This window comes from Rhodamnia argentea, chromosome 2 (assembly GCF_020921035.1).
Source record: "Rhodamnia argentea isolate NSW1041297 chromosome 2, ASM2092103v1, whole genome shotgun sequence".
Taxonomy (NCBI): domain Eukaryota; kingdom Viridiplantae; phylum Streptophyta; class Magnoliopsida; order Myrtales; family Myrtaceae; genus Rhodamnia; species Rhodamnia argentea.
Genome location: NC_063151.1, coordinates 30,484,041 through 30,496,382, shown reverse-complemented (window position 1 = coordinate 30,496,382; position 12,342 = coordinate 30,484,041). Strand labels below are relative to the sequence as shown.

Genomic DNA, 12,342 nt, shown 5'->3' with positions numbered 1-12,342 from the left:
TTGAAGAAGGATATGTCCATGATCCTATCATCTCTTCATTTTTGCGCTAAATCTTAGAAAGGAGAGGAGGGTGCATGTTTAAGTTGGGAAGCTGCTAGTCCGATAGTACTATCAATTATTTCTCACTACGCAATCTTCTAATTAATGAGTGTTTTATACAAAACGCGTGGTGATGGTGTATGAATTTACGATTGAGATTGTACCGCCCATAATAATACTGTCGCATTTCCCTCTAAGACATGTTTTCCCATTTTCATTCGAGGAAATCGTGCCATGAAACATGACGGTGCGAGATCCTCGTAGATTGGAAAAGCAATTGATCTAGTGTTCATATGTTAACAGAGTAACCTAATACTAAAATCTAGTAGTCTTTCATTATGTAGCATGATTAAAGGAATCCTTCGAGTCATATCGAAAACATTATCAAGTGGAATATAAAAACGAATTAGTCTCACTTGCACAAACTATTAGTAGAAAACAACTTGATGGAGATTCCTACCGTGCTTGAAGCTAGGATAAGCTTATTTAAACTTAATGCGTAAGCATTGCAATCATCAAAATGAAGATAGTCATTGCTCATAGAGATGATTAAGGGAAGTGAAAGTACCTCAAGCTGTATTTGCACGTGAATATGGACACGATTTCTCTTGCTTTTTTTTTTCCTCTAAAAAAGGATATACGTCCACGCTACTAAGGAAAGATTCACTGGGTCTTTAAAAATATTACACTATAGCACGAGCAAAAGAATGGCATATTATATGTTATCCATATCAGCGCCGGCCGTATCATATATGACGATTGTCATCCACATAGGCTATGCCCGGTCAAAAATGGCTAGATGGACTCAATTGACAAATGTAAAAATATTTAGGACTCAATTGACAAAGTTAAAAGATTTATGATTGAATTAGCAAAAGTGCAATAGATCTAGGATTTTTGGACAATTATTCCTGATTTAAACTAATCATAGATAAGTTAAAAAAAAAAAAAAAAGCTAGACGAGTTTGTAAGCGCTATAAAAGATGCTTATAGAAGACATTTTCCATAATGTGAATGGTTATTACCACTATGTAATACCATATAATATGGCTATATTATCGCAGTCAGATGCGAGGGTAGACTTGCTTCTTCCACATGTACTCAATCCATCACTAATCGAAGATGAAAAAGGATAAACTTTTAACCATGTCATATAGTGAATATTGTGACCTTGTCATTCGATACAATCGAACCTCTAATCAAACCACATAGTGCATATTGTGACCTTCTCTTTCGATACAATCTTATTATCTATCTCGGCCTTTTTCGTTTGGAGAAAATTATAAAAAAAAAAATTAAAATCTATTGTACAAATGCCAATTTAGTCATAAATTTTTTAATTTTACAATTCAATTATTAACCTTTTGACAATTTATCAATATAATCCTTTCGGTCAATTTTGGCCCGAACGCCGACATGTGGATGTCGGCTATTTTACGTGACATTTTTAGCACTAACATGGATAATTTCTGCATTGCTTTTAAATTTTTTCTAATCTTTTTCTTTTTCTTTTTCTTTTTCTTTTTTTGTTGTTTTTCATAGCCGGTCTGTAGTTTCGATTGTGGCTGACCGAGGTCACTTGCACACGTGAGGACTTGATGCCCTCGCCAGCCCTCGTCTGGGGTGAATGATGGTTGCGCTGCCTCGCCAGACCTGAGCGAGAGCTCACACGTCCTTGTTGTGGCCAACAAGGGCCTGCAAGCCCCTTTTAATGGCCAACAGGGGTGTCGCCGGCGAGGGCCTCACAAGCCTCCGTTCGTTCTTTTTGGATGACCCGACCACCTTCATCGAAGAAAAAACCGCTTGTCCGGACATTCTCGTGACCGTTGCATTTCTTGTCCGATCATTTTCCTCATACTTTCGATCGTTTCATGCAGATTTCGAGATACGTCAACTTCAAAGCTCTGACCATACCTATTACCTAATAGGCCTTCCTTTTATCATGATTGGATTTATTCCACATTTACAAATAGCTTCACATATCTTATACATTTTATATGATTATAGAAGATCGACCATGGCACGTACATAAATTGTACGAGCTCATGCATAAATGTGGGATATTAATTGACTTTCTCAAGTGACGTCTAATTGTTAACCTATTTTAAATTATTGTATTGCTTCACTCTAAAATAAAAGTCTTAAATAGACATAGTAGCCTATGTAATCGTGTCAATTACAGCTTTGTTACGCATGGATTTCACTCGCATATTACTAATAGCTAAATAGATATTAAAATATCTTCATGCAGAAGTGACTCCTTCTATTATCGTAAAATATCAAGAATTCAAAGATATTTGGCTAAAGAGAGATTTCAAATCCAGCTTAGCTGTCTTTCTTGGTAAAAATTATGGGAAAATATCAAAAAATTCCTAAACTTATTGAATTGGTACCAATTTAGTTCTTACCTTTTGACCTAGAGCCAATTTAGTCGTTCCGGCTAATTTTGGCAGGATATTGGTGAAGTGGATATTGATCGGTTTACGTGGCACGACTAGCGTTGATGTTGATTTTTTTTAATAACATTTTAATAATTTTCAATTTTTCTAATTTTTTATTTCTTTTTTTCCTTTTTTTTTCCTCCTCTTTCCTCCTGTGACCAGCACACCCATGGCCAATGGGGACCACCCTCGCCACCACGGGGGATGGTCGGCCTCACCGGGGCGAGGGCGATCGCCGAGGCCCTAGTGTCAACCCAAGTGACACTCGGCAACGCCCGTCAAGGCTGCCCTTGCCAGCGCGAGGGTCGGCCTCGCTAGATTTCTATAGGGAAATCGGTGATATGGACATTTTAATATACACATATATATATATATATTTTTTTTTTCCTTCTACTTCCAATCGGCCAATTATTGAGTCGGCGCCGGCCGTGCCACATCAACAATTTCCAACCACAATTGGCCGGACGAATTGAATTGACAAAAATGCAAAAGATTTTAGATTCAATTGAAAAAAAAAAGGACAAGGTTTAGGACCGAATTGGCACAATTGCAATATGTTTATGACTTTTTTTAGTAATTCTCCCTTGATGAAATGCACCCTAATGCATGAGCTCTATTGATAACCTTCTATTAAAGCTCAATTCGATTACTATGTTTGTAATTGGTTATGCTTGTATAATTGAAAATTCACTAATAAAAGATGGCTCATAATTTTAAAGAAATGAATGACCAAAACATTTAATAACCACAACTAAGATTTTTTTTTTCAATTGATGGAAAAGCTATTAAATACCTGAGTTTAATGACCACTAACTTTAGTGATAAGATCTAATTAGGAAGATTCAAATTAAGTGGATACTGTGGCAGCTTGAACCACATTTCAAGAACTTTTTTTCATGCAAAAGTTCCTCTTTTGTAAGGGTTGAACATGAATTCGGTATTATGCAAGTAATACTATATGGTCACTGATGCTTGCATGCCAACCAAATCACTCCTGTACGAAAGAAAGTTGCAAGGTTTCCTTAAATTTCAAGCTACGACAGCTCGATCAATCCCGTGAATTCGGGCAAGTCGAGAACGATCCCAGCCTGTTTCCAATCGGCAATCGCCCTCTTCACGAAACCTTAAATTCCTAGAAATGAATGTGGCCTCTAGGACGGGAAACATTCACCCGTTTTGTACGTTGAGGGATGGAGAATCATCCACCAAAGCTCGTTGTTATGATCTTCACTGGCTAAACCGAGATTCTTACTGCCTCTCCAGGTAAGGAAGGAAAGTGGACACGACCCTCGTACGGAATGAACAATGACGCGAAACTGCCCTTTGGTACACGAATTACAAATATAGGGAGTCCGAGGATTCAGTACCATTGCGTCTCTGGTGCTGGTTCTATAATTAGGTAAGAGCGGGAAGATTCAGCCTTGAAAAGCGGTTGGTAGAAGATTATATTTAGTGAATCCTCAGAGTCGGTTCTTGCATAAATACGGCTCCTGAGAGTGGTATACCACAGGCTTCCCCCATTCAAACAGAGGGCAGGGCAGAGAGAGAGGGAGAAGATGGCAGGTTTTGAGGCGAATGGTTCAAAGTCTCCTGAAAACCTGCAATCCTCCATCGAAGTCTCTCGTAAGCTTTTTCTCTCGCCATCGCCGTGTGGCATTCCTTTGTGCTCTTTTTCCCCTTTTTTCCGGTCGAATTTCCGACGACTGAACCATTCACCAGTTTGGTATATGAAGGAATGAGAACAGAGGAGGAAAACAGAGAGCTCTTGTTCTGGTTTTGTGATTGGATTCGATGGCTTACCGTGCAGGAACCGATGATTACAATGACTGCCCGATTGAGGAGGTGCGCCTCACTGTTTCGACCGAGGACGACCCGTCGCTGCCCGCCTTGACGTTCAGGACATGGGTCCTTGGACTATTCTCTTGCGTTGCCCTGGCCTTCGTGAACCAATTCTTCGGCTACCGTTCGAACCAGATCTACATCTCCTCAGTTGCGGTACAGATTGTGGCGCTTCCCGTAGGAAAACTGATGGCTGCGACGCTCCCTTCGAGGCAGATCCAGGTCCCCTTCACGAAATGGTCCTTCTCGTTGAACCCGGGACCTTTCAATCTGAAAGAACATGTCCTGATCACCATATTCGCGAACTCGGGGGCGGGCGGAGTCTATGCAGTGCACATAGTCACGATGGTCAAGGCTTTCTATCACAAGGGTCTCCATATCATCGCGGCCTTCATGCTGTCACAGACTACTCAGGTATGTCCTTGCAAAGATCCTGATTTTCATCTTGAATCATGATATGAGATGGGTCGATAAAGCTATCATCGTGTACACTTCAGATGCTTGGGTATGGCTGGGCCGGCTTGTTCAGAAAATACCTGGTGGACTCTCCCTACATGTGGTGGCCCTCAAACCTCGTACAGGTCTCGCTCTTCAGGTACTTTCTTTTCTCGTCCTTTTTTTCTTTCACAATTCGAAATCTTCAGCTTCCATTCTCCTTGGAATATAACGTTGACTTTTGTTTTTTGTTTGCAATTACCAACTTGGGTAACATCCAGCGCTTTGCATGAGAAGGAAAAGAGACCCAAGGGAGGACATACAAGGCTCCAATTCTTCATAATGATCTTCATAGCAAGCTTTGGTTATTATCTGATTCCAGCCTACTTTGTCCCTTCGATATCTGCCATCTCCATTGTTTGCTTGATATGGACGAAGTCGATCACGGCCCAGCAAATCGGCTCCGGCCTCCACGGCCTCGGCTTGGGCTCGTTCGGCCTCGACTGGTCCACGGTCGCCGGATTCTTGGGCAGCCCCTTGGCCTACCCAGGCTTCGCCATCGTCAACGTCCTTGTCGGTTTCTTCTTGATGGTCTATGTTGCTCTCCCCATCCTGTATTGGACCAATACATACGAAGCCAAACGGTTCCCCATCGTATCCTCCCATACTTTCGACTCGACCGGCGACAACTACAACATTACTCGGATCCTCAATGCCCAGACTTTCGACATCGACATGGAGGCCTATAATGGTTATAGCAAACTTTACCTGAGCGTCATGTTTGCCGTCACTTATGGGTTGAGCTTCGCAACCTTGTCAGCTACGATTTCGCATGTCGCCCTTTTCCACGGAAAGTAAGCTTCTTCGGTTCTTTCTTGTCGTGACTCTTCTTCTTGTTTTTTCAGTTTGTCCACTCCCTGAAAGCGGATTCTGTGCTAACGAAATTTGCTTGGTCAGAACGATAGTGAAGATGTGGAAGAAGACAACAGAAACATTGCATGGTCAATTTGGAGATGTGCACACAAGGATCATGAAGGAGAACTATGAAGCCGTGCCTCAGTGGTGGTTTCACATAATCTTGGTCGCAATGGTGGCGCTCGCTCTGTGGGCGTGCGAAGGTTTCAACCACCAGCTCCAGTTGCCGTGGTGGGGAGTTCTGCTCGCGTGCGCGATGGCATTTTTCTTCACTTTACCTATTGGGATCATCGCCGCCACGACAAACACGGTAATCCATATAATACATATATATAGGCAACACGAAAGTTCTAGTCGATAGAAGCAATTTCTCAACGGTGAATTGCATTTTCTGCAGGCGCCGGGGTTGAACGTGATCACGGAGTTGGTCATAGGGTATATGTATCCGGGGAAGCCTCTCGCTAATGTAGCATTCAAGACGTACGGGTACATCAGCATGACCCAAGCTCTCACGTTTCTGTCGGACTTCAAGTTAGGTCACTACATGAAGGTCCCTCCCAAATCAATGTTCGTCGTTCAGGTAATATTACCACACAATTCGAAAAACTTTCGAATGGATCGGCATGCTTTCGAACCGAGACTCATGTGAGATTGTTGTGAATTTTCCCATGCTGCAGTTGGTGGGGACTCTTGTTGCGTCAAGTGTGTACTTCTCGACGGCATGGTGGCTTCTCAGCAGCATAGACAACATTTGCAACACAGACCTCCTACCGGAGGGAAGCCCTTGGACATGCCCTGGAGACGATGTCTTCTACAACGCTTCCATCATCTGGGGAGTGGTCGGGCCGCTCCGAATGTTCGGACCGCTCGGGATCTACCCGGAGATGAACTGGTTCTTCCTTGTCGGATTCCTTGCTCCGGTGCCCTTCTGGTACCTGTCGCGAAAATTCCCCAACCAGAAGTGGATCCAGTACATAAACCTGCCAATCATCCTAGGAGCTACACAGAGCATGCCACCAGCAAAAGCCGTGCACTATCTGACTTGGGGTGCGGTTGGGATGTTCTTCAACTTCTACATCTACAAAAGGTTCAAGGGGTGGTGGGCTCGGTACAACTACATCCTATCTGCTGGTCTGGATGCCGGCGTCGCCTTCCTGGGAGTGCTGCTCTATTTCTCCCTCCAACAGCAAGATATTAGCGGCCCGCAATGGTGGGGACTTATGAACGACGATCATTGCCCGTTGGCTTCTTGCCCTACAGCCCCTGGAGTCGTGAAGAAGGGCTGTCCGCTCATAAGATAATGTCCGGGTGGGGAATGCTATGTAAATGTTTTAAAGACTGTCAATGTTCCCTCGGGTGATGATGATGATGATGATGATGATGATGATGTCCATATTTAGGGTTCGGGAAGCCAAACATGTTGGAGAAGATGGAACAGCTCTAGTTGACAAACATTTGCTCGTTGGGGAACCTCGAAACTGATTGTAAATTTGACATCAAATTTCGCATTTAAGGCTTGGTCAAAAGACCTATTTACACAAGATTGTTATGTTACAAAGTTTTCTTTCAATTGAATGATACCAAATTTAATTGATGTGATCAGAACCGGTCTCGCCCAATCGCCTCTTCTGTACCAGCAATGGTCTGATATGAACTTCAAAGCTGTCGGCTAGTTTTCATAAATGCAAAGATAAAACATGATCCTAAACATGGTTCCAGTTTCTCTGTAAATTGATCACAGACTAGTGCTAATATCTGGCTGACAAAAAAAAAAAAAAAAAATCTCCATCTCCTTCTCATCCTCCTCCGCGCCCGGAAGATTACCGAAATATCAGAAGCATATCATCACAACCTCATTTGCTTGAGTATGCTTCTGACAGACAGCCATCTTCTCCTCGTTGAGATCTCTGTCAACTTCCAAACTTGTCTTGTTTGCTACTTCAGAAAGGTTCATTGTTCTTGTGAAGTTCATGAGCGTGTAATTTGAAGGAGCCCTGCTCTCGCAAAGAGATCAACCATACAACCACAGCGCTCGATTTTCGGAACTACTTGGTAATCTCTAGTCGTTCGTGGGAAAAACTTGGAGCCCATGTCTGCGAAGCTCAAGTGTCTGCACACATGTGATGGACCAAAAAAAAAAAAAAAAAAAAAGATTGCTCCGATCAAATATTAAACCATACTTTCATCTGATAGCCAAAGCTTTTAGAACAATTCTCATAATACAATCGGTCATTACCCTGTACTATTAAAAAACTCATGTCATGACCATCCTTCAAGCATTCTCAGTTTACATACATGTCAATTAGAGCATTTGAAATGTCCACATTTCTACGAATTCAACCACTTCTGATTCTTGAACTCCTAAACGCTCCGGCGGAAATCAACCGCGCCTGAATCAGTACAATCCCAAGAAACCCCGTCTTCTACAGCTACATCATTTGGTCTAGCCCCACTTCCTCATTTGACGGCACTCTAACAGCAAAATATTCTAACGCTCCTTGAATATATCCTTCGTCTCGGCATAAGAAAATATTCATTGGTGTCAAAGCGCCACGTCAGTGGTGGACTTGACTACTCATGGTTTGACACGTGGCAAAGTATGGTAATTAAATAAAATACCTTGCGAATCATAAATGCACAGCAGCTTTGTGAAAAAAAAAAATTTTGAAATGGCCGCCCAGCTCCTCTCTCTCCTCCTTCAATCCACCTTCTCCTTTCGGACAAAAGAGAACGACCAAAAATCGTAATTTTGCTCTTTGCCAGAACGCTCCTTCCCCAACTCCACCTTCATCCTCTCGCTCTCGCCTCTCCATTCCTCTCGTCAAAGCTCTGTCCTTGCCAAGACCCGGACTTGACCCGCCCAACCGCCCCGGGTCTAGCAACTCAGGGCTGGTGTAAGGGCTTTACGGAAGCAGATTCCTACCTTAGGGTAGCAGCGAGAAGATCAGACAGTGTTGACTTTACATTACGTGATTGTCAAAATTTCTTACAATAAAAAGGGAGGAGCCTTATTAGTTTGGAGGATTGTCAAAGTTTTATTGACCATGTTAATTACTTACGATCAAATTGGAATCAATTTTTTCTTATACATTTCAATTGGATGAGGAATAGAGAGACTGGTCAATTTCTTTCGGTCTGATGGTGTATCCAACATGGACTATGCAAGTTTTGTAGAATGTGGTGGCATTTGATATCACTTAATGTACAGTAAGCACAATATGATATGTGCACCTTTTGTTAGCTTGAATCATAGTTGAGAAAATGTTCTCTTTGGTTATGCCTTTTTGTTGGATGAAATGATTGATTCTTTTGTTTGAGCATTTCGATTCTTTTTTTTTCAGGGGTAATGGGTAATAAAGCACCCAACACTTTTTTCACTTATCAAGATCATGCCATGACAAATGCTATTAGAACTGTTTTTTTTTTTTTTTTGGTTGAATTATGATCATCGCTTATGCGTATGGCATATAGCGAAAAATGCTACGCATCTTATTGCGAAGCTAGGTTTTCGTGATAAATATTGGTAAAAGCTTCTATATCATTACGAATCCGAACGTGAAATGGAGAATACTTGGGTAGCTATGGGTCAAGAGTGGAACTTGGATGACAACAAGTGGTTGGATAGTTTGTATGGCCTGCGTCATAATTGGTGTCCTGCACTTGGCCGTGATTTCTTTTCTGCGAGAATTAGATCTACACAAAGAAGTGAAAGCACAAATAATGTATTTCAAGATACGGCATGTAAGACTTTGACTAAATTTGTCGAACATTCCGAGAAGCAAGCTGAAAAATGGTAATTTCTTTTCTACGGGAATTAGATCTACACAAAGAAGTGAGAGCACAAATAATATCTTTCAAGATATGGCATGTAAGGCCATGACTTGGACTGAATTTGCCAAACACCATGAGAAGTTGTTGATGATTGTGAGTGTGCTCGAGGAAAGCTGCAAATTATGGCTGAAAATAGTATAATTTTGCAACATGATGCAAGCGTATAACTTGGGAGGAGGACATCAGAAGTGTTAGAAAATTGTGTATGACACTCACTTTAATATTAAAAAATTTTCACCGGATCATTTAAGTGTCAAATAAAAAAAAATGATCATTTAAGTGCATCTAGCGTGAAATTCCGGCCAAATTTATGACGTTGCTTCTTTAATTAATTTTTTAAAGGATTTTGCATTATATTTATAAAAAAAAAATCATCCACGTCGACTTGCAAAACGAAACCGCTTCACCAACATCGCACGATAGTCCCAAAACGACACCGTTTCGTTTCATAGCTTGACCCGAAAAAGAAAAAAGACATCGAACCTTAAAAAGAAAAAAAAGAATTGAGGACCAAAGTGGATCGTTGTCCTTCAATCCTTGCTGCTCGGCTAACAGTTTCTGCACATGTAGAAAAGCCAAAGAAGAAACGCAAAGAGAGAGAGAGAAGGGAGCAACATAGAGAAAAGGTGACGTCGTCGCTGCAGCACTTTTCCCCTGTTCACTCCGCGACGTCGTCGGCCTCCAACACTTGCGGCGTCCCTCACCTGCGATCTCCAATCTTAGCCCGGCGTCCTCCATCTCGGTAATCTACCACCTCCCCACGGCATTTCTCAACGGTGGCCCCTTGTTCCGTCATCTTCCACTTCCAATGGTCTCACCTCCATCCATTATCCTCCTGTTCGGTCATCACTTGTTGTCTTTTTCCGGCTACCCAGTTTCGCTGACAAGTCATTTCACTGCTTCCATGAGCTGACCCACGATCGGCTCTTTATGTTGAGAGCAAGCGCCCTCCCACCTCGTGTGAATCTGTCCGGATCGAAGACAAAACTCCAGAGGAGAAGGCTTGAGTGTAGAGAAGAAGACAAGCGTACATAGAGGAGAGGCAACAAATGATGAGAAGATTTGAAAAGCAAATGAACAGGGAGTGGCGGAATTTGTCTCCTCTTGGATGTTGGAGTTTGGAGAGTTTACTCTGGAATTGAGGACCAAAAAGGATCGTGGCTTTGGAGTTCAAATTTGCTTCGTTGGAACAAATTTAACCTGCTGCTGAAGTTTGAGCTGCTCGTTTTGGGGGCAAACCGAAATAGAGTGTAGATTTGGGTTCAATGGCCGGTTAGGGTTTGAAATTAGGGGTTCTCTTCCAATTGAGCGAATTAGGGTTTTTATGCAGGGGAAGAAAGGCATTTAACGGCGTCGTTTATACTTGAGATGTTGAATGAACCCCCTGGCATCTCACGTCGCCTAAGATATTAGTAAAAAAAAAAGGCCACATTGGATTTTCGACTAAACACATCAAAGTTGGCATTGAGAAGATCGTTTTTTATAAATATAGCACTTAAGTAATCCAAAATAAATTTTTAGCATTAAAGTGAGCGATGTATCTCAACTTTTGATATTTCTGGTATTCTTCTCCTGTATATACTTACTTATAGGAACTTTCAAGTCGAGTTTTTGCATGTTTTGTCTGTGCATGTTCTTAGATCAATAACTGATGGGCCATTGCAAACTTACACCGTGGGGACTGGAAGTAGTGAATGGAAGTATGTTGTCCATTTTAATATGCAAGGATGGTTGCGTAGACATACTTTTTGCATCTTGACCCATGTTGTAAAATGTTACAAATATCACATCACGACACAATTTGAAGAGGCGGACAAAAGCTGCAAAACTAGGGACTTATTGTGAAGATGTTTTCCAAAGCTCCCGTAGTACAACTAAGTCAAAAAAATTACGTTCCAAGAGGTCCATGCTGTTAGCTTTCAGTGTCATAAACGTTAGTGCTAATCATGATGTTACAGAGGGACTCCCAACAACAACCTTGCTCTTCGCTCCCAATCATGAACAAAAATGCAGTCTTTAACAGGTAAATTTCATGTTGATTTCTTGGGGGAAGGTGAGGAAACTGAAGATGCAAAAAATTATGGAATTTAAGTATTTCATCCTCTTCGAATAAGGCCAAAAGTTGTACCAAATAGTCGGTTGAAGGGCACCGAGGAAAAGCAAAAGCGAAAAGCCTTTTCATGCACAAGAGACGTCTCCCATAAGGTATGATCCTTGTTTAATGTAATAGAATGATTCCATCAAATTTTTTGGCATGCAATTCGTCATTGTAAAAAATGGGAGTAACCATTAGAAAGGCATGAAGTAATTGTAATGCTCTCATTTTTTTAGCAGGATTGACCTTAGTGAAAAGTTTGAAGTCTTTAGCGATTGATCTTTCTCGAGGCTACAAGCAACATCCGCACAGCACGAGCTTATTCACTTGGTCATACTTAGGGCTTGCATGATAACCATCATCATTCTCCGATTCCGATTCTGGAAACAAAAAGATGAAAATCGTGTTTGATAATGCAAATAAATTTGACTCTGATTCCGTTCCCAGAATCGGTTTTAGAGCAAAATTCAGAACAAAAAAAAAGTTGATTTTGGAAAAAAGAATCACTTTTGAGAATCACAAAACAAAATGAAGTCTCACATCTCTCACTTTTCCCTTTCAGTTCTCTCGTCACTTTTCCTTCAACCTAATAAAAATAAAAAACTAAAAAAAAAGTAAAAATAAAAATCGAAAAATTTTAAAAAATCACAAAAAATTTAGAAAATCCCTAAAAATAGAATAAGCCTATATTAGGCTAGTTTGACCTCATTTTCATAAATTTGAGCTTAAATTTCCTTGATTTCATAG

General features: G+C 41.4%; 1 protein-coding gene across 1 annotated transcript; it reads left to right on the top strand.

The window, feature by feature from the left end:
• Window positions 1-3,972: 3,972 nt before the first annotated feature.
• LOC115736117 (oligopeptide transporter 1-like) lies at window positions 3,973-7,210 on the top strand. Its single transcript, XM_030667637.2, has 7 exons — window positions 3,973-4,103; window positions 4,288-4,733; window positions 4,817-4,914; window positions 5,036-5,608; window positions 5,712-5,979; window positions 6,067-6,249; window positions 6,347-7,210. Exons 1-7 carry the CDS (start codon window positions 4,037-4,039, stop codon window positions 6,968-6,970), a joined length of 2,259 nt encoding a protein of 752 aa, XP_030523497.1. The 5' UTR covers window positions 3,973-4,036; the 3' UTR covers window positions 6,971-7,210.
• The last annotated feature ends 5,132 nt before the right edge of the window (window positions 7,211-12,342 follow it).